We start from the raw sequence: 27,470 nt of genomic DNA on the forward strand, positions 1-27,470 counted from the left end.
ACCCACAGCAAATATCATAATGGGGAACATGGACTAGGGTGTTATCGATTGTCTTTAGAGTAGAGAACGAGGGGGGAAAAAAATAGCCACATTAACACTGGTAGTAGAATGAATCGTACTGAAGATCTGTGCATCATAGCTCACAACAGCTCAACCTCAAAGCAGTTGATCACAAACTCACACACGAAGGCCACAGACTGCTTAAGCATGTAGTGTGTAAAACTGTGTTGCAGCAGTTCCAAACAGTCTCTGGAAACATCATTTAGCTCATACTAATACTAATAATAACACAAGACCCCCGTCAGAAGCTTCTTGAGATGAGTTTCCGTGGCCCAGCAGATGGACATGAGCTTAAGATGACTGAACAACTACAAGCATTGGCTAGAGTGGTGTAAAGCATGGCACTTCTCCCATCAGAAGGCATGGCAACTGTGTCATGGTCAGAAATCCACATATTTTTTTACCATATTGACCATGACTACTGTATATTGCAAGATTACAAATTAAAGATTTAGATGTTGAATATTTACAGTTAGATATGAATGTTCTAACTTACAAACTGAAAGTTGTTCATTTTTTATTAAGAAAGCTCCCTATCTGTTTCCTACAGAGACACCATTGAACAAGCCTAAAAAACAAAGGTTATTCACAGTGACTTGGGGACTGGAGATTTAATCAATACACACTGTGATTTTAATCAATACAGATATGTAATGTACTGAGCTTCAATTAATCTTAAAACTACTTTTAAAAAAAAAAAAATAATAGAAAGAACATTGTGTATGCTGGCACTACCCATTTATGGCAAGTAAGAACAGCAACATTTTATAAATGCACAAAACAGGGAATAAAGGTAAAAACCGATGCACACGTTCACTCAACTGACTTTTGAATACATGCCAAATTCCAAAAGAGAGCGAAAAATAGGATTTGTTTATGATTCTGATCAAAATTAGTAAATTCTGTCCATTCAAACTACAGGCTGAAGTGACTTCTTGATGTAAATAAACTAAAAAGGTGAGACACTGAACTACAAGCTTTTGAAGATCCAGGAGAGAAATTCTCTATCGTGAGGAGTTGGAGCTGGAACGTGAGCGATGGCGTCTACGGCCCGGAGATCTGGAGCGAGTCCGTCTTCTTACTGGGGAACGGCGACGTGGAGAACGAGACCTACATTTTGTTGCAAATGTGTTTAAAAAAAGTTACAAAAAAAAAATTGAAAAGGTTTACAAATTATAGCACTAATTTTTACGTTCATATCATATTTTTCTATATTATATAATTTTTCAAGTTACGTTCATATCATATTTTTCTATATTATATAGTAGTGACAAAAGATGGGCAACCCTATTATACAGTATACAAATGAGGATGTTTATTAAATCCAAAGAAACAATACTAACCTCCTTCTCATACGAGGCGGAGTCCGGCGCCACATGGGTGGAGGAGGAGGCATCCGACGTGGAGGGGACAGCCTGCGTGGGGCTGGTCGCATCCTCTGAGTCAGGACAGCTGTCGCTGTGATCTCTTGACCATCTATTTGACCTGGGGATGGACACGGACACACGCACGCTCACAAAGATGAGTGCTTTTTCGGATCCAAACTATATAGCATACTATATGTAAGCCTTGGTTCTAAAATAACTTATTTTGACAATGTAGTAATAGGACCCATGGTACACTCTATGTAACCCTATGCCTTTCTGTTTTAGTCATGCTTTCACTTCACTCTATAAGACACTATTGAATAATCTGTGGTCTCTTGAGCTGTATATACTCATTAAGCCCACTACAACACTGGTGTAAGAAACTCACTTTATAGGCCTGCCTTTCTGACCTTTGCAGATGTACCCTGGACCTGTATGTAATCCTTTAATACACCAAAGGCTTGCACATCATTTACACACAATACTCTTCTTTCTGAATATTCTGACTTGGACAGCAGCTGCTCTAATCATGAAGACTGCCATTTTCATCACAATGATCCTATTCGCTGTGGTCCATTCTGAAGTTATAAACTCGTTAGAAGGTCCTTCAAATGGTCATTTCAAATGGTTAAAAAAAGAAATTAATTAAAAAAAAAAAAAAGGTAAACATTTTTAAATACACATTGCTTTAGCGTTTATTTGCACAGCTTTCATGCTGAATGAAAAAAAAATCAAATGGCAAAAAGTGGGCTTACGTACCTAAACTAAGATCAAACAGGTATAAAATGTATTTCAAAAAAATTTGTACTATTAAGCTGTAAACGTATATGACTCATGCATGCTTTGGGAAGGTTTACATCTTACATTGATTAAACTGCAACAGTTCTGAATGCATTACTGCCAGTAACTGTGCAAAAGTTTAAAAAGACTTTTTAAATAAAATGACTGTTTTTGATAGATAGATAGATAGATAGATAGATAGATAGATAGATAGATAGATAGAAATCAAATTTATAAAATGATGTTTAGATGTATTCCAAATGGCAATTAATTTTTGCAGTCTGATTCTACTCAAGGTTTACACAGTTGATTCAAAAAGGATGAACTCAAGGTTTTGTTGCAAGCAGTCCTTTCTAACTGATGCTCGATAGTGGTCCTGTCCAAGGACTTTGCAAGACACTGAATCTTCAATGTCGGAATTAGTACCCGACATTGGTAGCCCCTCAAACCAGAATCCGATCTCAGATGATATTCTAAGTACAGTACTGAACTCAGGTTGTACTTGCATGGCTTGCTTTAAAGTAGCATCCTTTAAGTCTCAAACAGGAGGGGTTACAAGGGTTTAAAAACAAAGCACGCTATTTTTTTTATTTTTTTGAGATAATGCACTAGCATACAAGCTCAGAAAATGCAGCAAAGGCTCGCTCTCATAAGTTTATGGTCTGCTTGTGTGTGAGCACGCTGGCCATCAATGTTGGAACTTACAGGAAACCCAAAGTGCTTACAGTGTGCAAACTTCACCGATTGTATGTACAATAAGTACACTTGTGTAATGATGAATTCCACTTAATTTGGACTGGGAAGCCAGAACATGGAATCGCATAATTTTCTACCACTTTTTGACCGTTAAGCTACAAAGTAGAGGGGAAAACAAGGGCACTGTTATCCTTATTTCTTTTTAGCCATTTTCTGCTAGCCAGCCTATTGTGATGAGTGATGTATTTGGACACCACACTATGCCAAATTGTGATTTTGTTACACCCCTACTAACAATATTTAGTAGTCATTAAAGTAAAACATAATATACAAGTAAATGAGAAAGAAAAATAAATCAGAATTGGAAAATGTACCTCCATCCATGTGTTTAAGGGCCTTCTGGGCATCCTCTGAAGTTTCATACTCTACATAGGCATAGCCTCTTGACAAGTTTGGATGACATCGATCTGATGGCATGTCAATCATTTTGATCTTCCCATATGTAGAGAAGATCTCTTGAATGTGATCCTAATAGCAAGAGAATAGATGAAGTTGCAACGTGTTGGTACTGTAGTTTGTCTATATGACTTGTAAAATGCACCTTACCTTGGTGACATTTCTAGTCAGTCTTCCAACATGAAGCTTGGTGGGCTTAGGGCTAGGGCTCCTCCTTTTCCGCTCTTTCTCATCAACTCTCTTCTGAGACTTAGACCTTAAATTGCATTAGATTAGCAAACACATTTTAAGTTTCTGAAACAAAACAGTAACATTACTATTTAAGGATCATTTAAATCATAAGCTGGATTGAGTCAAATCAACAAAAGACACAAATCAAGTGCCTCGGTTAACTGAAAAATTACATTTAAATATGACATTTCTAGATGCAGTATATACACTTTACATTCATTTAAAAAATGGTAATTGCATTCTCAGTCTACAAAAAAAGCAACTTACAACAAATCATAACAATATGAAGCTTTTAATTATTGTAATAAATTTTCATTCAACAATATTATTGCCTATTTAAAATATGCCATATTGTCCAAAAACCTACTTTGAACGCGACCGTCTGCGATTGTCATGCCGACGTCGGCTCGGGCTGGGTGATGCTGAAGAGCCAGAGGAGCTGGAGGATCGTGATGAGCTGGATGAGCCAGAGCGACTAGAGCCTGAAGAGGAGCTGGAGCCACTCGAGGAACCTGAACTGGAACCAGAGCTGCTGCTGGAGCTGGAACTGGACCTAGACCTAAATTGAGATCACAAGTTATACCATGTGCCTGAATAGTACAGAAAGAAAGAAAAACAATACGGAAGAAATTGTAATGAGAGAGTCTGCAAAAGTCTGACCTGCTGCTGCTGCTGCTCCCTGTAGAGTTACTGCGTCGCTTGCGGTTCTTGTCTCGACCCCTCTCTTTCTCAGCACCTTCCTTCACCACAGCTTTATCTTTGCCCCTTTCTCTGGGCTTATCTTCTGAACGCTCCCTGCGTTTGGTAGGTGATGGAGCCCTGTGGAAATAATAGAACATTTTATATAATAATTCTATAGAAGATCCCGATTATTACCTGGTATGTACTAGATACTAGACACTGGGCACCAGGTTGATATTTCTACTGCCACCCAACATAAAATTTTAGCAGAACCAAATTACCAATAGTTCTATTATAGTTCATAGCTCGACCTATAAATAAAGTAAAATTGAAAAAGCACATCGGCTCCCCGTGACCCAGGTAGTTCGGATAAGCGGTAGAAAATGAATGAATGAATGAAGGCCGAAATTCTGAAAAAATGAGCAGTTAAACTTAACGCAAAAAACTGCGGCTTTTGGATTATAAAATGTTATAAATGTGCACGACGTTAAAGCCTTTTCTTATTTATAGAAGATTTACATCTTTGTTTTTGAAGCATTAGCATTAGCGACACATTAGCCGTTGTTGTGCTAAGCGAAACCTGCCTCGCTTCTTTTACTACAGCCTTTTACTATTTACTTCAGTTAGCCAGCAACAAAAAAACTAGCTAGCTCTTTATTTACAAACCATATCAGACACGTTTAAATAATTAATATTCGGCTAATTAGCACGACGACACTGATGATCTCCAATAACACAATTAGCCGAAGGTTGCTAACGGCGTCGCGGTCGCTTTCTATTCATTTACAGAGGAACTGTTCAAAGCAGCTATGCTAAGCTGTATTACAGTAAACTACTGCTTTTGTGTGCACATTAAAATGTACAATTATTTACATTGTACTCGTGTACAATAATATGCAGTTAATTTCATCCTACAAACCATTAGCTAGCTTTGACCACACAGCGTGTTAGCTAACTAGCTAGCAGAATAAAATAGTCATAAAAATAGCATAATATCGCTGAGCTCTGTTATGTTTATCCAGTGTGAACAATATGCACATAATTACTGTAAAGCAGTCGCATAAACTAATACTTAAAAACAGTAACCGGTTTAAAGTCTAACTCACATCTTCTTTAAGCGCAACACGTCCAAGCGCTAAACCAATTGTCGCCTTTTGTTTGCGTAACCGACGTGATGACGTCACATATCGTGCGACAATCCTGATATGCTATGTTTATGTTTTCTTCGGCTCGAGATCTTTATCTAAACACATACAGTTTCTTTGTCATATTTAAGAGCCAAAATGAGCAACGAAACCGTTTTCTTATACGAATATAAGCAACTCAAAAGCTGATCAGGTAAAGAAGCAAATACTGACGGACCCCAAGGTACCGTTTTAGCCAGTGGGCTAAGATTGCTAAAGTGGTGTTTATTTAACTTCATTTCGTTTTATATCTGTCTTATGTTCGTTAAAGAGACACACATCAAAGCTTATGTTTTGTTTAGCGTATGACGTGTTTATTACTACTGTCTTGGTTTCATATATATATATATATATATATATATATATATATATATATATATATATATACACACATACACACACATATGTGTGTGTGTGGAGAGAGAGAGAGAGAGAGAGAGATGGTCTTTATGTAGAGAGGTCTTTGTTTAATAGAACCGTGTGTAATATTTACCGTTTTGTTTTAGCTGTAACGGAAACCCTAAGGTTTTGTGTACTTAAGACCTCGGGGACATGGGCAGGCTGGATGACGCTGCCAAGCGGAAGGTGGTGGAATTGCGTGAAGCAGGCCTAAGCTTCCGCAAGATAAAAGCTGTGCTGGAGCTGGAGAACATCAAAGTATCTGCTCAGGCAATCTACCTCTTCCTGAAGGAGTTTAATGGAAGAGGCAGACAAAATGATGCTCCCATGTCCGGGAACGGTGGATCTACAACAGCTTCGGGATCAAGGGATACAGGGCTAGGCGAGTCGAGACACAGTGGCTGGAGTGAGCAGCAACTAAGGAATCTGCTTCGTGAGGCTGCCCATGTTGCTGGCTTCTCATCCTCTTCGGACTCCTCAGGGCAGACTGGGGTAGCTTCAGAAACCAGGGGACACTCCTCTGGGGCAAGCATAACTAACCAGGAGCCACAGCAGGGAGACAGGAAGGACGAGGATGTCCGCATCATAAGTGTAACCTCACTGGCACAGAATACCCACCATGATGGCGTTCAAACAGTACGTTCAGGGTTTGGCTCAGGAGCAATGGCTGGAACATTTTCAAGGAGAAGGTACACACCCTCGCCAGCAAACCCAGTCCTTGTGGCTCGGAAAAGGCTCCTGGACAAGGCTTTGCTCCACAGAGCAAGGGCAAGTGTATTCTGATTTTTTTTTTTACATAGGCTCATTGAATATTGGTGGAACACAAAACGTAATCATGAAATAATTTCCACACTCGCTGTACACTTTGATTAGAACATCTCTACATCTGCAAGTTATGCAGCTATCTAATCAGCTGATCATGTTGCAGTATCACAATCCATAAAAGATTTGCTGATGCAGGTCAAAAGCTTCAGCTAATGACTATATCAAACATCAGAATGAGGTTTCTTGATGATGTTTCTGTAATCTCTTTTATCAACAAGGAGTTTCAGCCTGCGGATTCTCTGGAACAGGAATATGAAAATCACAGCTGATCAGCAGTTTCTCAAATACTTAACCAGCCAAATCACGAGTCACATAGATCACAGTTTTCCCTCATTCTGATGTTTGATGTCAATATTAATTTAAGCTCTTGACCTGTATCTGAAATGATTTCATGCATCGTGCTGCTGCCAGATGATTGGCTTATAGGATGAATGTTGTTCCAATTAAAATGGATGGTGATTGTATGCAAAACCTTCTTGTGAAAATTATAGGGAATAAATTACATTTAATAAAGAAGGTTAATAAAATAATTGTACAAAAGCTTATGTATCCTGAGGCATTAGTGGCCATTGCAATTTATTACCAAAATATGTAGAGGGATGTCGGACGTGCTGTCTTGGTCTAATTGGATGTCCAAATTATAAATGTCACCTCACTTGCAAATGCATAAAAAATATTTGAAAAGTTTTCACCAGATTGTGGATTTATTATTATATGTGCATTAGTATCATTAGATTTGTTGTGTTAGGTGTGTAATACATTTTGTAAGCTTAACCAATATTCTACAGTGTAGACAGTGACCTTCCATAAGCGTCAGCAGTCATGCCCAGCTCACAAGTTTCTGAGATTGCAAGCTCAAATCCTATGATGCCACATCCCTCATTGACACTTTGGGTCTGTGTTGAGGTGACGTGTTCAGTAGGAAATGTTGAAATGTTACAGTTATTAAATAATACTTATGACAAACCTGGTCATTTTTTATAGGTACGGGACAGTGGCCCTCAGTCTGCCCAACAAACTGTGTCATTAGTGAGAAGAGAGCAGTCCTGTTTCCCTTATTCAGAAGGAAGGAAGGTCATGTTACCTCAAACAAGCTCATTCAACCCCACTTCTACCCGACCTGTAGTAAGTAAATACATCTTGTTACACCATATTAGCACTGCCCCGTTTCTTTTGTTGCCTTTCAAACTTGTAAAACAAATGTGTATTTCCCAGAGGGGGCTCCACCCAGGGACCAACCTTTTTCGACAAGGATTTCAGCAACGTGCAAATATACCTACCCGCTCTACAGAACAGTCACCCCGTGTTGGCATTCGGATTCCTGTGCCAGGTCAGTCAAGTACCGGGCCACAGAACGCAAACTCGTCTGTAAGGGCTCCAGCTCCGACTAATCATCAGCAGTCTCCTCCAAACCAGCAGAGCAACGTGGACACCGGAGCACCAAGTGCACTGCAGGAGCAGGTCAAGTCTCTTGCTTCTGAAGTGCGCAGCCTTGGCTTGGCTCTCAGGATGATGGTAGAGCAGCAGGGCCGCCTGGAGAAGGAGCAGAGCCAGCAGACCCAAGTCCAAAAGCAGATCCTCAGCACCTTGCAGAAATTAGCATCTAAACAGGGACCCTGTGGCTTTCAACACAATACAACCCCTACACTGCCCCAGTGCCCATTGTCCTCAGCCTCCTACAGCCAGAGCACCTTCACCCCCAGCCAAGGCAGTAGTTTGTGCAGCCAAGCCCCATCCAGGTATAACGAAATCAATGGATCCACCCTTGAGAATATTGAGCCATTTTCTCTGGACACTCTCAGCACTGCAGCTATAGATGGCTTTCAAACCTCTGAGACTCTGTCATTCAACCGAACACACTCACCAACATTTACACAGGCACACACACAAACATTCACGTCTGAGATAGTCAGTTACACACAGCCTCACACAGACACTTATGCAGGAATGGACAGCAAGCCAGCAGAAATAGCCTCACCGAACACAGACAGATCCTTTCAGGTCTGCAGGTCTTCAAGTCAGTCTTCTACTGAAGCTATTTCTGTTCATGATCCCCAACTGACTATTGTAAAAATTGAAAATGTTTAAAAAAAAATGCAGAAACTGACAAACACCACTGTGTTTGTTCCTTGCTGAAATTTGATGAATTTTAGAGTGAATCATTTTATGGTACTGTAGCTTCAGCAATAGTGGACAAGTAATAGTAACACAAGCTTTAATAATGGGCCAATCATCATACCATACATTCACAAAAAACATTTAATATATCATAAATTTTGAATTAATTGTTTTTAATTCTCTATTTATGTGTGTTTTTTATTTAATGAGCAAATTACACGTTTTGTGTTTGGCAAAATAAGGCAAAATAAAACCTGACTGTTTTCTTAAATACATGACTATACAGTAAAAAGTGATTCATTTATAAGATTCAAATGATTTAGATATTGCAGTTGAAATTACACTTTTCTATAAGTATCAATTGCAAGCTGAATGATTCTTGTTATAATTTATTCGAGGCTCTGGTGCTACATCATAAAAGTAAAATGGTGTAGAGATCCCATCTGCCATCCCGAGCACTCCACAAAGAAACACGTGTTTACTTTTATACATTTTTAAAGGGAACTCAGAAAAGAAAGTAGAAGCAAGGCTAAAATCACAAAGCGTTAGTGTGGTCAGGTACCGATGACAGGTGAGAAGGCCTGGTGCACAGTTAGAAATTTAAAAACTCAAGTTCTTCCACTTCAACCTTGGCAAAACATGTCTTTACATGGTTATTGTCATTTTGGAAATTTGTTTGCTCCTCTTAGTTCCTCTGAAAATCATATATAGACTATTATGTAAATATACCAATAGAACAGTGTGAGGAAGGTTGACATGACGGTTCACAAGACTTTGGCCATATATTGTGTTTTGTGTACTCAGCCCAACATAGTAAAAGCAATCACTCTGTATGGGTTGACACATTACAGATCGTTACAGATGTTTGTGGCAAAACTCTTGTGGTAGTTTTGCAGTGTGACTGGGGGAATTGCCTTGCATAAAAAAAATGTGGAATGATGGACATGCTTGCAGGGAAGGAACTGCATGTTGCTTATAACGGTTCTGATAAACATTTGCATTCACCCTGTGAAGTAGCTGAGGCTTCTGCTGCAGAAAACATCTCCTAAACCTTGACACTGTCAGCATGCTGCGTGGACAGAGGAGAACTGGTCCACTTTACTGATGAGTGAGTTTAATTTATTTGGGTCCAATGGGAAACATTGTCTTTTCATCAAACTGGGGAAAGACTGAACCCAAAGTGTGTAAAGAAGTCCCTGAAAGGTGGAGGAGGAAGTGTCATAGTTTGTTGGATGTTTGCGGCAGCAATTTTCATGCAAGGTAATGCCCCTGTAACAATGCTAACAGGTCCTTGAAGGTAAGAACATTGAAATAATGAAATGGCCAGGCCAGAGTCCTGATCTAAAACCGATTGAAAATCTTTGGAAAGTCCTTGGCAACAAAGTTATTGTTAAAAAACCCTCTACAATTACAGATCTGTGGAAGAGTAGAGAATACGAAGATCACACCAGGGCAGTGTGAGAAGCTAGTGAAGTCTTGCAGCTACAGATGTGCTGAAGTCATTCAAAGCAAGGGCCTACTAAATGTGACATATGTAACCCTCAAAAATTTGAGTTGTAACGTTCTTTTGTGCTACACAGTGGTTACTGTTCTCTAATTTTGATCAGTGTTTTCCACAAAATAAAGGTTTTTGTTGAAGTGTTTTGGTTATTTTCTTACTTTATTTTTAACATGCTATTAGAACAGTGGTGTACCCACAGCTTATATAGCTGATGTTCCTTCAAATTCTGACCAATTATAGTTCAGAAAAACTGAACAATTGTTCTCTAATTTTGAACTTTTGATAAATCCTCTAATAAATGAGGCAATTAAATATTTGCAGTGTAACAACAGGCCTTTAAATCGCACGATCACATGTTTTTCAAAGTTGTATAAGTATTAAAAGTCAATGATTCATTATTTTCATTAAGAAAACAAAAACAAACCAAATTATTATAAACTAATTATCAGTGATGTTTTGATACTTGTAATGCTAATTAACATACAGTTGAACTAGCAGGAAAATTTGATTTTAAATAAAAAGCCAAAAAAAATAAAATTTCAGCCATTTCAGATTTGATGGTTTATGCCATTGTTCTTGGGGTAAGATAAAAAAAAAATTACCATTTTGGACTGAGTTTTTCAAGGAATGTTAAAGACGTGCTAACATTTTGACACAGTAGTAACACCATTGTGAGTGTTTAATGTGTTTTCTTTATTGATTGGATGATTATGACAGATTCTTTTCCAATTCTGTGAAGTTTCATAGTTTGAAGGAATAGATTTTATAGGCGGGGTGGCTTGTATATTTACATACTGTATTTTTCTTTTAAACTGGAGTCAGCGAATGATTTTGTGAAAGGTAGAGAATTAGTCATGTTTACTGCCATGTCATTAGATGGGAGAGGCTCATTTGATTCTGACCCCTAACATCTACTCCGATGTCTGCCATAAAGAATTTGCAAAATAAAAACCATAATTTGAAATCAGCACTCAGTTCATTTTCAGTTTAGTGTTAGTGGGTTAAGCTCATTCATTCATTCATTCATCTTCTACCGCTTATCCGAACTACCTCGGGTCACGAGGAGCCTGTGCCTATCTCAGGCGTCATCGGGCATCAAGGCAGGATACACCCTGGACGGAGTGCCAACCCATCGCAGGGCACACACACACACTCTCATTCACTCACACAATCACACACTATGGACAATTTTCCAGTGATGCCAATCAACCTACCATGCATGTCTTTGGACCGGGGGAGGAAACCGGAGTACCCGGAGGAAACCCCCGAGGCACGGGGAGAACATGCAAACTCCACACACACAAGGCGGAGGCGGGAATCGAACCCCCAACCCTGGAGGTGTGAGGCGAACGTGCTAACCACTAAGCCACCGTGCCCCCTGGGTTAAGCTCATATGGCTCTAAAATAGATGAAGCATGAATGAAATTCACAGTGGTGATGAGTCTAAAGTGAGCAGTTAATTTTTCTCACTCAAATTTTAGAACCCTGTTCCAACCAGATAAGTCTACATTATGTAGATTTATCTGCCTGGAACAGGGTTCTAAAATGTGAGTGATGTTAAAGCTAGTAGAAGAGCCACTTTTAGAGTCAGTAACTTTGCCACATTGTGGCCGAATCCCATACTACCTCTAGAAAACTAGTTCTTAAAGTCGGAGATAGCACACTCTTGTTGAGGCTCAACCTGATCCCCAAACACCTGATGTGAGCAAGCATGACATCACAGATGTCATACTGCTAACTCTTTTAACCATGCTAGGATGAGACAGTCATCAATGCAGTTCAGTTTGTGGATGCCCTGGAGTCGTAGACAAGCCAGAGTTGCATCCATGCACTTTTTTAAAGGTGCATGGTAATAAGGCTAGACCAAAGGTTAAAACTCTATATTGGTAAGCTTCACCCAATTCCTGCTTTCTGGTAGAATCTCGATGTAAAAGTATGCATCCTTTAGATCTGTCATGATAAACTAATCCTTGGATTGATTTTGGAAGTCAGTAAGTTTGAGTGTTGAATCTTGAACCTATAGGTCCACAGAGTATAGTTCATGCTGCACAGACCTAAAATTAGACACAGGCCCACGTCCCCCTTGGGTACTGGAGGTAGAAGTCTGGCTCCCATTTCCATTACATTTTTAGAATTTTGTGATCTTTCGTTATGGTTATCAGAACTAACTGAGATACATTTGGCAGTAGCTGTTATGTTGCTAAATAACCTGAAAGAGGTATATTTTTTATATAATTGGCCTGCTCAGGGCCAAGACACAGTATGCTGGCAGGAAATGACCAAACTGTTCAAGGAGGAAGATCACTAGAGAGTGAAAGTGAGGCATTCCTGCTTCCTGAATCACCAGAAGGGGTGGGGTTGGCAGAGACACCGCTTGAGTTCATCAGAGAGGTTGGATATATGATGTAATAATGGTGTGCTCAGATCCAAGCAAGGGGGCCTGCACTCAGGGAGCTTACATGCATCAGGTCTTTTTAGCCCCTCTGAAGGAGGACCTCCTCTTATTCGGACTGTGTGCACTGCCCAACCCATCAATTATTTCTGTGGCCACACTAGCCTTCTACTTCTCCCTGTAGGAGCTAGAACATGGTCAGGAAAGACTGGTGGGGGCCCAGATCTGGCAAGGGATCAACTCTTTGAACACCACTGACTGCAGCTTAGCCTCCTGTTGGCTGTCAATGACAGTTCGGCAAACAGGCCAGGATGCAAAATTGGGGCATCCAGGGGGAAGGTCTCATCATTCTTTCATCATTCATCATTCAGCATGGTACGCCTGCAGAACTGCCATGGTGTGCATGGAAGCACCAGTCTGACCTGTCTCATGTTCCAGTCATGTTCCAGAGTTCAAGTTCTGCCTCAAAAATTTAAACTCAAAAATTTAAACTTCACAAATTCAGTTTTTTTTAATAGAAAAGCATGCAATTGCCAAAATGCATGCAATCAGCCCCCTTAAGGACTCATTAGTCTTCTCTCAAACATTCATTCATTCATTCATTTTCTACCGCTTATCCGAACTACCTCGGGTCACGGGGAGCCTGTGCCTATCTCAGGCGTCATCGGGCATCAAGGCAAGATACACCCTGGACGGAGTGCCAACCCATCACAGGGCACACACACACTCTCATTCACTCACACAATCACACACTATGGACAATTTTCCAGAGATGCCAATCAACCTACCATGCATGTCTTTGGACCGGGGGAGGAAACCTAACCACTAAGCCACCGTGCCCCCCTTCTCTCAAACAAACATTGCAAAAATAAGTTGTGAGTTGTCCCCTGTAAGAAAATGGGGTCACAGCAGCACACATCTTCTAAATAGTTTGCTCTCCAGAGTAGCCATTAATTGCAAAAAACAGATGGAAAAACACTAAATATACAATAATTTGTATATTTATAATATAATTCACATAGACAGAAAAAATGTCACGGAATCTTGAATTTCATGACATAGATGCCCTTTTATGGTCTTGATGTCTCTCAAGAATAAGCTACCTGGCCACATGATAGACAGAATTGTATATGTTTTCACACAGACTTCAGACACTGAAGCAGCAGAGGTGTTCCTAAAAGCATCAAGCTTATGACCTCCGTCAAAAGTGAAATATTACATTCACCATGGACATGGTACACACACACCTAAGACTGTGCTCCCTGCTCAGTGCTCCCTGTTTATGTTGACGTAAAATAAGAAGCATATTTTGTAGCTTTATTCCCATTAATGTGTCTGTGCTTGAGAACTTATGTCACTGTCATTGCTGGCCATCCACCACATACAAGTCTTTAAATGCCCTGCCATATTTCTGCTCTTCTGTTTTGCAAAGAACATTTTGAGTTCCTCCAGTTCAGTTTTGATGAAGTCTGATGTAATGCATATACTTATTGACCCAAATCATCTGGGTGGAACCATGTGAGGAAAAGCTGTTAGTGACTAACAAAAAGTAAGGATAGTGTGTAAATTATGTGTATTTTTACAGGGTTCAGACTTGCAGGGTTAAGACAGATGTTGTCTAAAATTTGAGTAAAAAGTACCTTTTGAAAAAGCTAAATAAATGGACTTTTTTAGGGGGTAATCATTGGTGCTATGTAAAGCTTGCTTTAAATAAGCTTAGTTATATATATATATATATATAAAAATTTTTGTCATGGAAATTGTTACCACACATTTATTTATTTTTCTTTTTTTTTCAATTTTTATAAAGATTTCACTGAAATGTAGTTAGATTTTATTTCTTTTCATTTTCTTAAATGTTAAATTTTTATGTTTTTATTTTGATTAAAGCATGAGATTAATATTATTGAGAATCTGTAACTACAAAAATACATAAAGGTTCATTTAGAAATTTTAGTATATATTGAATAAAATTAGGAACATTAATTAAACAGGGTCTTAAGAGTATATGTGTGATTCACGGCTAACTGCACACAGCTTGTGGGGAGAGGGGTTTAATGTAAAGCCCACAGCTGGAGTGAGGTCCAGCTGATCCTCAGACACCCCTGGTGGAGGAGTGAAGCGGAAGTGCTGCAGTAAGGAGGTGAAGAAGAGAAAGAGTTCCATCCTGGCCAGACTCTCTCCCAAACACACCCTGCGCCCTGAAAACAAAATACCCTTGAAACCAACATAATTATAGAGCAATAAATTCAGCAGTCAAAAGCATTTCAAACTACCTGCAGAAAAAGGCATGAAGGCATCATTCTTAACAAATTGGCCTTGCTCATCTAGGAAATGTGCTGGGTTAAAGGTCTGTGGGCTCTCCCATTGAGTATCATCTTTCAACACAGATGTCAGAAGAGGAAGCACACAGGTACCCTGTAGTGGACAAGAGCTTTACATGTCAATACATTTAGTCACCTTTATATAATTATGTACTGTGAGAGATCTGTAGTTATACAGTACCATACATATAGTTTGCTAAAAAGTTAACACTAGCCTATACAAATTATAAACAATAATTTCTATAATCATTTTTTATAGATTGACCTTCTTGATGAAGAAGCCCTGGAATTTAACATCACAAGTAGTGGCATGTGGGAGACTCATGGGCACTATGTTAGCTAGTCGCTGAGTTTCATGGATCACTGCATCTGTGTAAGGCAAATTCTTTCTGTCCTCCACAACTGGCTGACGATCTCCAATGACTCTATCGATCTCCTCCTGGACATGGTCTAGAACAAAAAACATATATAGTGTATATGTTTACACTATATATAAAAAGAAAAAAATGCACACTAAAATCATTACAAACATTCTGGTACTGCATTGGTCATTCGGTGGACAATGCTTATGCAAGTTTATAAATTAAGTACAGTTTTACCCTGAATCTGAGGATACTTGGCCATTAACAGAAGGCACCAGCGTAGTGTTGTGCTAGTGGTGTCAGTTCCAGCAGCAAACAGGTTGGAAATGGTTATAATGAGATTGTCTTCATGAAAATATGTGTCTTTATCTCCAGCTTTCTGTCCAACAAAAACAACATATGCAACCATTAGTCAGTGTGACACTAATAAACTTTAATCCTTTTAGAGTAAATTCTCTGATGTCTACCTGCCAACATTAAATGTCAAATGTTATATGCATTAATGCCACCTGCATCTCAAATACAGCAAGATAGGTTTACTCTTTTTTGGTCACACATTCTTATATTACTGTATCAGAGCAAAGATAAAAGAGATAAAAGAGACAACACTATTTAAACTTTAACATACTTTTGGAACATAAAAACATAGCACTTGTGGAACATCATTTCTGCACTATGCTGCTTTGCAATTTCTTTGTGTTGTTCTATGTTGTTTGGCTTTTTGGTCACAATGGCAGTGATGTATTCTATAGAAAAATGCTCGGTCAAGCATTTGGCATTATTCAGCATATTCAGCAAGATCTATCATGTTTGTTTTAGTATTTACAGCATTAAAAATGCATTATCCACCACCACATCCTCAAGTAAAAAATGTCTAAAGCAGGCTTTGCGATGTAGAAGTGTGCACAATAATTTTTGAAAATAAAATTCTGAAAAAATTATATTTCTCTCTATCTCTAGATAGATAGATAGATAGATAGATAGATAGATAGATAGATAGATAGATAGATAGATAGATAGATAGATGCACCCTTAAGTGTTTAAATTTTTTACATATTGTCACAAGAAAAAGATACAGTACCTCTGCATTCTTTTTGCGTATAAGAAAAGAGTCAACCAAGCCTCTGGTTTCCTCAAGATTTAGTGTCTCCTCCAAATTTTTCACAAGCTCCTTTATTTGCTTTAAATTTTGCTTGCGCTTTTTCATTATGAGCTTCCAGTCCTTTAACCAGCATCCAAGCCACGGAAACATATTATAAATCTACAAGTAGATGCAAATACAAACTTGTACAAATGTAGTTTCTGCCTCAAACATTAACCATTTTATATAAGATCACAGTACACACATATACATGTATATAAATTCTTTTCTGATTTGTGTTGTTGTTTTTTTTTGAAAATCTGTGCTATAAAGTGACTTTTATAAAGTTAATTGTTTAGATAAGCATGGTACCTGTATAGAAGGTGAGCCACTAAGCTTGATGGTCTCATTAGCCCGGTTAACCATTTCTTTGAATTGAAGGTCACTGTATTGAAACCTGCTTCCATACACAATGGCTGAGATGACATTTGAGGTGGCATAATTTAATGGCTGTGAAGTATCAAAAGGTCTCCCTGTAAAGTTGTAGGGAAAAATTAATATCTCAAATATTTCCTTTGTAGAAATGCTATTTAAACTGGCATTAGTTTCTGCATTTTCTATAAAAATGAAAGTAAAGTTACTAAACTAAGTTTAATACTATTTTTTAAATATACTAATAATTTAGATTTAAATTTAGTCTTTATAAAAACTGTCCCAGTTTTATCATAGTTCATCAGAAATTTTTTTTTAACAAGAGAAAGGGAAATTTTTCCCTGAAGTTAATGGAATACATACAACTATATAAACAATTGTGATAGGATAAAATACGAAAGAATTTCGAACCGCTTTCCAAACTTACCAATATGTAGTTATGTACACTGTACTTATAACTCAGTTTTTATTCATTTTATAATTTAAATAGGTCAGATTTAACAGATGTTTTTCTACTTATAGTTTCAGTTAAATATATACAATCAATTGACACAACCGTGGTGGGACTCTTCAGCAAGAAAGACAAGTCAGCAAACAGAGAGGAAGTGCAACTTCTATCTGCCTGGTGTAGAGCCAACAACCTGTCTCTGAATGTTGATAAAACTAAAGAGATGGTTGCTGACTTCAGGAGAGCACAGAGCGACCACTCTTTACTATCTTTTACTATCTGCTCTACTATCTGCATTTTTTTGCTTTGTACCCAGTTGCAATGACAATAAATCTGAGTCTAATCTAATCTGATCTAATCTAATCTAATTTAATCTAATCTAATCTAAAGGTCAATACTAATTCTGTATTTAACGTTAATTAAGTACAATTTTAATATATAAACATATATATATATATATATATATATATATATATATATATATATATATATATATATATATATATATATATATATATATATATATATGTAAAAAATGCCTTTTAATATTTCTCAAACATTCGGCCACATTCATTCATTCATCTTCTACCGCTTATCCGAACTACCTTGGGTCACGGGGAGCCTGTGCCTATCTCAGGCGTCATTGGGCATCAAGGCAGGATACACCCTGGACGGAGTGCCAACCCATCGCAGGGCACACACACACTCTCATTCACTCACGCAATCACACACTAGGGACAATTTTCCAGAGATGCCAATCAACTTACCATGCATGTCTTTGGACTGGGGGAGGAAACCCCCGAGGCACATGGAGAACATGCAAACTCCACACACACAAGGCGGAGGTGGGAATCAAACCCCGACCCTGGAGGTGTGAGGCAAACGTGCTAACCACTAAGCCACCGTGCCCCCCCCATTCGGCCACATTGAATAATGAAATTCAATTTTTTATTACTCATAAATATAAAAATGAAAATAATAATTTAAACTAGTAAATGTGACTTTATTTTGATTGTATATTGAATGAATTAATGTCATTTGACTGTAAAGAAATTTACCTTGAAATTCTTCCAACACTTCTCTCAAATAGTGTGTTTCTTCTATGATTTTCTCTTCACTTCCTCTTTTGCCCATCCCAAAGTCTCGAAGGGTGGTGAGGGAAAATCTTCTCATTTCTTTCCAGTTTTCACCATTGCTAAACAGAATTCCTAAAGTTGAAAAAGAAATTAATACAGAAAAAAACTAAAATTCTGAAGAAGTTCAATGATTTGTTTAATTATTTTTCTTTTAATGACTTGTCCTCATCAATGATTATTTTCATGGTAAGATCAATGTAGGTAAATCATGATGTTTTGTAATTTCTCCTTAAAACAAATTCTTGCAACTTTTCAACAATGTCAACAAGAAGTATTATATAATGTACTTCCATTTATTATTCAATATAAATACTTTGAAAGAATCTAAAAATTGTATTTAATGAGTAAATTTGTTTTGAATTGTTAAGAGCAGGACAATTAATTAGAATAGGTTTAAAAGTCATTCTTGTTTTATAGGAATGGCATGCATTCAGCAGGAACATATGTAAGTCTGGAGTGTACAATATGGCATTGTGTATATACACTCTGATGGGGTCTGGATACAAAGAGGAAATGAAGGAGGTGTCTTTTTGAAGGTAGTTTTTTATAAAAGAGTAAATGATAAACACCTTCACAGTCTCCAGAAGCACTGATAAAGAGTATTCACTGATTAGGGGCCAGGGCGTTGGACATAACAGGTCATCTTTGGGTCTAAGGCAAGCACAGGTTCTTGAAGGTAGTTTGTCATGAAGAAGCTAATGACAAACACCTTCATCAGTCAGCGGTTACTAAGTGTATTATTATAGAGGATTATGTAGCAAAGGCAATATTCGATGGAGTAATATGCTGTGGCTCCATCACAATGTGGCATGGTTATGTAGGGTTCTGCAGGTTATGGTTGATAAACTCTGTTGGGTGCTCTGAAAACAACATGGACTTTATATATAACTGAAGCAGTTTTGAGGGCAAAGTTAGCCTTTTATGGCAGAATGGTGCCCATTGCACTCAGGAAGGTAAAAAAAAAACAAAAAAAAAGAAAGGAGTGCCCCACACTGAGCCAGCCATTTGGAGCACTATCCTAAATATTGTGTCTATATATACAAAATGGTTCCCTTGCTTCAGTATACAAACATTAAACTGGTCCTGAAAGCTTGAAGAGAGAGTTGTAATATTAGGTGGTGAATGTTTTAATGTAGTACTTCCTGGCAACACTACGGTGGCCGGGAAGTGCAAAACACATTAACAAATCCGAAAACACATTAACAAATTAGAAAACAAATTAACAAATCCCAAAACACATTCAAAGATACACGTTCCTATATATGGGCTTTAAGATACACCCACTTATAATTTTTTTGAAAAAATGGAAACTTTTTTCTGTAGGGTTTTTCTCCTAGCTTTTTGAATTCATGAAATTAGCATTAATTCATTCCACAAAGATTATACCCAGACATTTAGTAAACAAAAACGGACAAAAATAAATAAATGGAACAAAGAAAATGAACGTCCTTAACTAAAACATTTAAATGTATATAATTTACAATCATTTACAAGTTAATTATATTAGATTCAGTGAAGAAGTATTTCTTTTACCATGTCCTTTGCTGATGTCAAAGAAAATGGGACTGATATCCCTGTTTCCGAATTCCTCAGCATTATTTACAAGTGCTTGTTTGACGGTTTGATATCCAGCCAAGACAACAACTTTCTTAGGCCCAAAATACACAGTGAATACTGATCCATATTTCTTTGACATCTGCAAAAGGAAACAAAAAGTTAACGTCAGTTCCAATTTTTATTTATTTATTTTTGCTTTTAGAATGAGTCATATTTGGATTGATGGGAAATGTATGATAAAACTGAACAGAGAACAGATGAACAGATAAGAACATGAACTTTTGGAAACGTAATACTTGTGAATGGAGGGCGGAGCCAGTGGAAGAATGTGGTAAGGTTTACACACCTGTGAACCTATTCATGTTCTCTTTCTTATGCAGGGACACAAGGCACTTTCCATTAAAGACAGATGAGACTCTATTATTCTATTCTAATACACAGAAATTAATCTAACACAAACACACACACAAAGTTCATCAAAGAAAGGTTTTGAACAAAGAAATAGATAAATGTTTCTCTGCATACCCTGACCTGAACACACCACCAACTTATCAGTTTAACCATCTTTACTTCTATAGAAGAGCTTTAAACTTAAATTTTAAGTTTAAATACATAGGTTCTGCAAAAATCTGGAGGTTCTGTAGATGCATTTGCATTTTCTTTGGATGGGGAATCCTTTGTGTCCTTTCTGAAAGGGAGTTCCCTAGTTGTGCTGATTTGGTCTGGTCAAGTTTGGAGTGATGTGCTTGATATGATTCTGTTTGACTTGGTTGATTCAATTGATCATTGGTGTCATATGGTATATTTTTATCACATTTTTCTGATTGCCATTTTAATTTTTTACATCTTTTTTTAGCTCAAACACAGATGTTATCAGTGTTTAGAAAAAAACTAAAGAATGATATTGTACTGTATATAAAACTTGTTATATTGAAGCTTGCCATGTTTGCACAGCATACAAATCTGGCATCCTGTGCAGGGTGTATACAGATTTGTGCCCAGAGTCTCCTGTGATAGACTCCTGGTTCCCAGAGACCTAGTAGAATAAGCATTGGTGGTGGCAGTTTATTTACAGGGGGAGCTGAGCCATTACAAATAATATTTGTAAAATAGGTCTTGCACTTATTTTTTATTTATTTATTTTTTCATTTTATGAAATTAAAGAAGCACTCGGTTTACAAAATAAAATGATTTCGCAACGACAGTACAACAAACACCTATAGCACTGGGGTTATATTTACAAGATACTGCTTAATAATAGTTACCAGTTACTATTTTGAGTCTCAAACCACCAGGACAGTACAACATCATCATCATTTTATGAAATTAAAAAAGCTGCTGTCTTTGCATCCGCAGGAAAATCGTCAACAGATTACTCTTTGTGCGAAAAATCATCATCTGAACCATTCTGTTCCTTAAGCTGAGGTATGTTTATATTCTCATTGTCACTAGAAGCAAAGTCTGATTTAGAATTACGAGGTTTGGCACAAGAAAACGCTCAATTTTAAAAATAAAATGTAATAATATTACACCTATTCCAGCATAACTGAAACTTATGTCACGTTACGTTACGCATGCGTAATAAGTAAATGTTTTTACTTTATTTCATTTGGTCTTTTAAATTATTAATTAAATTATTAATTAGAACACAGCCTTTATATTATTGCTTTAAAAACAAAAATGTTTGCGGGTGCTATGGGGGTACTTTGTTCTTTCTTGAAGCACCTTCTAGCCCCTCTCTGGTCTTCTATTCTCATAAGCAGTGAAGAGAATGACTTGGGGGATATTTTTACTAATGTAGTGTATTTATAGCTTTGTAGGGATACGAAATATGAACTATATATGCCACACTATATGATGCTTATAATGCTTTAACTGAAATTTAAAAATAAGAGTAAACAGTCATGGAGCTGTAGTAAGGTAACAATAAGGTTTACAAGCACTGTAGTTTTTTTCCTCTAGATATTTCAGTCTATAAAATAATCAGTAAACTGCTCATATGTTCAGTTGCTTTTTTCAACATGCACTATTGTAGAACAACTGTTCCAAATCAGAAGTGTTGTTCCCACCAACTGGGATTATAAAAGCAAAAGGCTTACCCAATAGAAATCATCAACCTAAACTAAGGTTCACAACTAACCTGACACAATGTGTATAAAATCCCCAATAACCAGAATTAAAAGTTATTAAACATTTACTACAAAATATAGAAATGGATTTTATATCTGAAATTTGTCCTTGTGTGAATTTTGTCCAGTGTATGCAAGAGAACAGTCATGTCAGAAAGACAGGTCTTTGTTAGATGTATGCCTTAAGCAGTGTTCTCATCTTAGAATCAGAAATCGTTGAATGACATAACCAATTTGTTAAAAATGAAACAATAATGCAGTAGTACAAGTAAACAAAGTGACTACAACAGTCAAGACACTCACTTCACATAGAGTCATGTAGGGTCTCTTGAGGTTCAGCTGCAGCATGTTTCCTAGGATAGGTAGTGGCTTAGGACCTGGAGGCTCTTTGTTTTCTTCCTGAGAGCTGGCATCAGAAGACAAAAGATAAACAATCAGCAGAAACATCATCACAAGTCCAAGCAATATGCCAGTGCTGGTAGGTTGCAGGAGAAGCTCTTCCACCAAAGCCATTCATGAAGATGTAATCAGAGACAAATGTGTGGGACAAAAGTAGAAAGCAGCAAACTGAAAAACAAACTGCTTGCGTTGCTAGCCTGGTGGAAACCTAAGTACGGTTGCCTGGGAGTGGTCATTGAACCAGGGTGAAGCTGTGTTAAAATAAAAAACCACAGGAGAATGTGTTTGAGAAACACAATAATATTTCTGCATCATTTTACTCAATTGTTTTTTTTAATAACCAACTATACTTTTGTTTTTGACTCTTTATTTTATTTAATATATTATATGTTTGTAAATTAAGTAACACAAATATTGGATATACTAGAATGTGAGCTTCCATTTCCTGAAATGTGTTAAACAAGTTTGAAGTTTCAACAACATAATTATTTCTTAGCTATTTATTGACTCAACAAGAAGATTCATTCCAAGCAAATAAGAATCTCATACCAACTGTTAAACATGGAGGTGGAAGTGTTATGGTTTAGGGATGCTTTGCTGCAGCAAGACCTGGCCAGTTTATTATCATATAATCCACTATGAATTCAACATTGTATCAGAAGGCACTTGAGGAACATGTGATACCATCTGTCAAAACTTGACCCTGAAGTGGAACTGGACCTTGCCACATGACAAAAAACTACCAGTAAATCCACCAAGACCTCATTGAAAAGTAAAAAACAGAGAATTCTGGAATGGCCACAGCTGAAAGAATTCTGCAATGAAGAGTGGGGTAAACTTTCTTCCAGTTGATGTCAGAAACTGGTAGATGGCTACAAGAAACATCTCACTGAGGTTATTTCAGCCAATGTGCGAAATACTAGCTATTAGGGCATATGGTGTTATAATTTTTTCCTCAGTTGAAATGATCATTTTGATTGTTTCTTTTGTTGAATAAGTACCAGTACCAGCCTATATTTGCTAATTGCCTGGTTAACTTTCATTTTGGTTGGCATTTAAATCATGCCAGCACTAAATATCCTCACAAAGTATCATCAGTCTTGCTGCATTACTAAGCCATTTGTTTATGCTGCTGTTTTCTTGCCTTTTTTCTCTCTTTTGTGGTGTGAGTATTGTATTGTTCTTCACGCTTGTGTGTCATGCATCTATACTAATAATCTCCACAACATGGATTCTACAGTTCCTGCTGTGGATGACTCTTTACTGAATACTTTGACTAAGATGAATCCAGCAGGGATTCTCCAGTTCCAGGTTAACATAGCCTGTCAGGGAGAAAAGCTAGCAACCTATCAATAACAGCTAAGCTGCATATGACTTGTGCCCAGCTGCTATAAGCTTTTCAAGACTCACCTGCTGCTTGGTTGGAACCTGAGGGGATGGCTCTACCTGAAAGGTTTGATGACTCTGCTGACCAATGCCATGGTTTCTTCACACAGTGTGATATCTTCTTCACAGACCAGCCGGAAGTCCTATAAGCATGAGACAACAATATAATTTCCCTCCTCACAGGGAAAGCTCTGGACTGGGCCTAGGCAGTATGGGACAATGACCCATAGGTACACACTTCCTTTTCCTACTTATTGCATCTCATTAGAGATGAGCATGAGTATCTGGCAGGAAGAATGGACATATCTGTGCAATTACTCCAGCTTTGCCATGATTCAAAAATGGCCACCAACTACACTAGCAGACAGACATTAGCAGGCCAAAGTGGTTTGAATGAGAAGCTTCTATGCACAGTTTTCTGGGAGGGATTGGATCCTGCATTACAAGCTGACATGGCATGCAAGGTTAAGGACTTTCCATTATTACAGTACATCACATTGACCTCTACCACTTCCATTCCTGGTCTGCATCTCATTACGGTGAAAGCAGGCAAGCGACCTTAAGTCATTCAGTCAAGACCCGAATTTCCATGGAGGAATGCTAACGCAGCAGTTGTGCCTTTATTGTGGCCAAGCCAGACATCGATGTGTTACCTGCTCTATGAAACAGCGACTACACATTTAAGGTAAGCCTGAGCTCATGTTCCTACAGTCTGCTGCTACCCATAAAACTTCACTATGCGAATGCTGTGTCTTATATACTGTAGACACCCTGACTGACTCTGGGTCAGCTGTCAACCTGATTCACCACCAGCTGGTTGGACAACCAACCCAACGGGGATGGCTACATAATTCACCAGACAGTGCTGTTTGTGATATCATCCACAGCCATCCCCATCATTCTGGGGTTCCCCTGGCTTAACACCCACAATCCACTAGCTTCATGGAGAAACAAAGGACTTACCAAGTGGTCCCTCCCATTGTCTCACACAGTGTTTTAGAGAAACGTCCATGCTATACCATCTCTGTTGAGAGTCCAGAGCAAACAACCACCGCTGCTCATATTCTTCAAGATTACCATGACCTACAGGAGATTTTCAGAATGGATCATGCCATACAACCTCGCCTCACAGGCCATGAGACTGGGCTATCAACCTCTTCCCTAACATCCTTTCGATTCACTAGACCCAAGCATTGGAGAGCTACATTGAGGATCCTCAAGCATCCGGTATTATTTGCCCATCAGCCTAACCCTCAGCAGCTGGCTTCTTCTTTACTAAATAATAGGACAGAGGTTTAAGGCCTTCAATGGACTACCAGGGACTCAATGCTTTCTTAGTCTGCTATCCCTACCCACTGCCCCGGTTCCTCCTTCCCTAGAGGAACTCAGAGAAGGCCAATTTTTCACTAAATTGGACTTAAGAACTGCCGACATCCTCATTCACATACGAGGGAGAAGATTGAAGGTCAGCATTTGTAACCACTATGGGGCACTACAAATACCTAGTCATGCCTTTTGTCAACAAAGTTTGCTGGGACTTGCTTCACCAGTGTGTTATTGTCATTGACATTCTCATCTACTCCAAGATCATGGAATCCTATGTTAAGCACGTATGTACAGTATTGACATGGCTCCTAAATCACCAACTCTAGGTGAAGGCTAAAAAATCCAAATTCCATGTTAATGTTAATCCAAATTCAATGGTAATTGTCAGCGAAGGGTGGAATTGGACTTTAGCAAGGCCTGAGGAGTGATGGAATGGCCTACTTTCACCAAAGTCAATGTACTCCAGAAATTCCTGGGTTTCACCATCTACTACCTCTAGTTCATGAGGAATTAAAGTTCAGTGGTGGCCCTACTCACCGCCCTAATATGCAGGAAATCTAAAAGGCTCAGTTGGCCAGATACTGCTCAAAAATCTTTTGACTGCCTGAAATGTAGCTTTACCACAGCCCCCATTCTCCATGATGCCTCCAGCTGTGGAGTTGGGGTAGTCCATCCATTCAATAGGACCCCATGGAGGAAATTCAACAAGCCAAAAAAAAATTAACCCCTGCAACTCTTAACATTGAAGACTCTCCAGCTTACCTAGTCTCAGCCATCCATCTGCAGAAGAAGAGGCAGAATGCAATAACTGGCAGACTGGGAGGGATACGGCCCTAAGGAACCTGCCAATGATTGCTGATAGATCACTCACTTACTGTACTACCGACGTCCACCAAGCTAACCCAAATCACCCCACACTGAGACCCAGGTGTCAGCCCTGAATAAGAAAGAAAGATAATGTAACAAACTTGCCTGCCCTTTCATGCCAAGAAAGCCCTCCCCTGAATATTGTACCACACCCAGGTCAAAGTTATTTTGAAGGTTGTCAGGCATTTAACCAGGGCAGCACTAAACAGTCTTGCTGTGTTACCAAGCCTTTTGTTTATGTAACTGATTGCTTGCCTGCGTATGACCCTGTTTTCTGTTTATGGATTTTTGGATCCCCTCCTTGAACCGCCACCTTATTGTGGTGGAGGGGTTTGCGTGCCTGAATGATCCTAGGGCCTTTGTTGTCTGGGGCTTTCTGCTCCTGGTAGGGTCTCCCAAGGCAAACAGGTCCTGGGTGACAGGCCAGACCAAGAGCGGTTCAAATACCCCTTATGAGTAATACAATAACAAGGTCCGTGACGTCGCCCGGTATGGCGCAAACGGGGCCCCACTCTGGAGCCAGGCCCGGGGTTGGGGCTCGCATGCGAGCGCCTGGTGGCCGGGTCTTACTCCACGGGGCCCGGCCGGGCTCAGCCCGAAGGAGCATCGTGGGGCCGATCTCCTGTGGGCCCACCACCTGCAGGAGGGACCGTAAGGGGCTGGTGCAATGTGGATTGGATGGCAGTTGAAGGCGGGGGCCTCGGCGACCCAATCCCCGGACACGGAATCTGGCTCTAGGGACATGGAATGTCACCTCGCTGGGGGGAAAGGAGCCTGAGCTGGTGCGGGAGGTTGAGAGATACCGACTAGAGATAGTTGGGCTTGCCTCCACGCACGGCTTGGGCTCTGGAACCCAACTCCTTGAGAGAGGCTGGACTCTCTACTACTCTGGAGTTGCCCGCGGTGAGAGGCGGCGGGCTGGTGTGGGCTTGCTCATAGCTCATGCTAGCTCAGCAACCATGTGTTGGAGTTCACCCCGGTGAACGAGAGGGTCGTTTCCCTGCGCTTGCGGGTCAGGGATAGGTCTCTCACTGTTATTTGTGCTTACGGGCCAAATGGCAGTGTAGAGTACCCGACCTTCTTGGCTTCTCTGGAAGGGGTGCTGGAAAGTGCTCCGACCAGTGACTCCATCGTTCTACTGGGGGACTTCAACGCTCACGTGGGCAGCGACAGTGACACCTGGAGGGGCGTGATTGGGAGGAACGGCCCCCCCGACCTGAACCCGAGTGGTGTTCTGTTATTGGACTTCTGTGCTAGTCACAGTTTGTCCATAACGAACACCATGTTCAAGCATAAGGGTGTCCATCAGTACACATGGCACCAGGACACCCTA

The 27,470-nt window shown here is 39.1% G+C and overlaps 3 protein-coding genes across 4 annotated transcripts; 1 reads left to right on the top strand and 2 right to left on the bottom strand.

The window, feature by feature from the left end:
• Positions 1-557: 557 nt before the first annotated feature.
• Positions 558-5,506, bottom strand: LOC132860834 (RNA-binding protein with serine-rich domain 1). The gene is made up of 7 exons (XM_060892101.1): positions 5,378-5,506; positions 4,251-4,409; positions 3,958-4,149; positions 3,510-3,615; positions 3,278-3,431; positions 1,404-1,545; positions 558-1,170 (listed from the first exon to the last, which is right to left on the bottom strand). Coding segments are annotated over exons 1-7 (861 nt in total). The 5' UTR covers positions 5,380-5,506; the 3' UTR covers positions 558-1,064.
• LOC132860830 (uncharacterized) lies at positions 5,442-10,435 on the top strand. Of its 2 annotated transcripts, none has more exons than XM_060892095.1 (4): positions 5,442-5,639; positions 5,962-6,622; positions 7,664-7,804; positions 7,895-10,435. In XM_060892095.1, exons 2-4 carry the CDS (start codon positions 6,008-6,010, stop codon positions 8,765-8,767), a joined length of 1,629 nt encoding a protein of 542 aa, XP_060748078.1. In that variant the 5' UTR covers positions 5,442-5,639; positions 5,962-6,007; the 3' UTR covers positions 8,768-10,435. The 2 variants fall into 2 exon arrangements, with proteins under 2 accessions (XP_060748078.1, XP_060748077.1); XM_060892094.1 differs by having other exon boundaries at positions 5,442-5,609.
• LOC132860832 (cytochrome P450 2K1-like) lies at positions 8,698-22,672 on the bottom strand. Its single transcript, XM_060892099.1, has 10 exons — positions 22,463-22,672; positions 20,007-20,169; positions 18,396-18,545; positions 16,830-16,990; positions 16,458-16,637; positions 15,614-15,755; positions 15,280-15,464; positions 14,967-15,108; positions 14,814-14,891; positions 8,698-8,720 (listed from the first exon to the last, which is right to left on the bottom strand). The coding sequence occupies exons 1-10, from the start codon at positions 22,670-22,672 to the stop codon at positions 8,698-8,700; spliced, it is 1,434 nt and encodes a 477-aa protein (XP_060748082.1).
• Between the last annotated feature and the right edge of the window lie 4,798 nt (positions 22,673-27,470).

Source organism: Tachysurus vachellii, chromosome 18 (assembly GCF_030014155.1).
Source record: "Tachysurus vachellii isolate PV-2020 chromosome 18, HZAU_Pvac_v1, whole genome shotgun sequence".
NCBI classification, from domain to species: Eukaryota; Metazoa; Chordata; class Actinopteri; order Siluriformes; family Bagridae; genus Tachysurus; species Tachysurus vachellii.

Excerpts from the sequence above, each read along its gene's own strand:
- LOC132860834 (XM_060892101.1), bottom strand. Across the intron at positions 4,150-4,250 it reads GGGAGCAGCAGCAGCAGCAG|GTCTAGGTCCAGTTCCAGCT; the intron begins GTCAGACTTTTG and ends ATCTCAATTTAG. Across the intron at positions 1,171-1,403 it reads CCGCCTCGTATGAGAAGGAG|GTCTCGTTCTCCACGTCGCC; the intron begins GTTAGTATTGTT and ends AACAAAATGTAG.
- LOC132860830 (XM_060892095.1), top strand. The coding sequence starts at position 6,008 with ATGGGCAGGCTGGATGACGCTGCCAAGCGGAAGGTGGTGGAATTGCGT. Across the intron at positions 6,623-7,663 it reads CTTTGCTCCACAGAGCAAGG|GTACGGGACAGTGGCCCTCA; the intron begins GCAAGTGTATTC and ends CATTTTTTATAG. Across the intron at positions 7,805-7,894 it reads CCACTTCTACCCGACCTGTA|AGGGGGCTCCACCCAGGGAC; the intron begins GTAAGTAAATAC and ends TGTATTTCCCAG.
- LOC132860832 (XM_060892099.1), bottom strand. The coding sequence starts at position 22,672 with ATGGCTTTGGTGGAAGAGCTTCTCCTGCAACCTACCAGCACTGGCATA. Across the intron at positions 20,170-22,462 it reads CCTACATGACTCTATGTGAA|ATGTCAAAGAAATATGGATC; the intron begins GTGAGTGTCTTG and ends TTCCTTTTGCAG. Across the intron at positions 15,756-16,457 it reads TACGCAAAAAGAATGCAGAG|AAAGCTGGAGATAAAGACAC; the intron begins GTACTGTATCTT and ends TTTGTTGGACAG.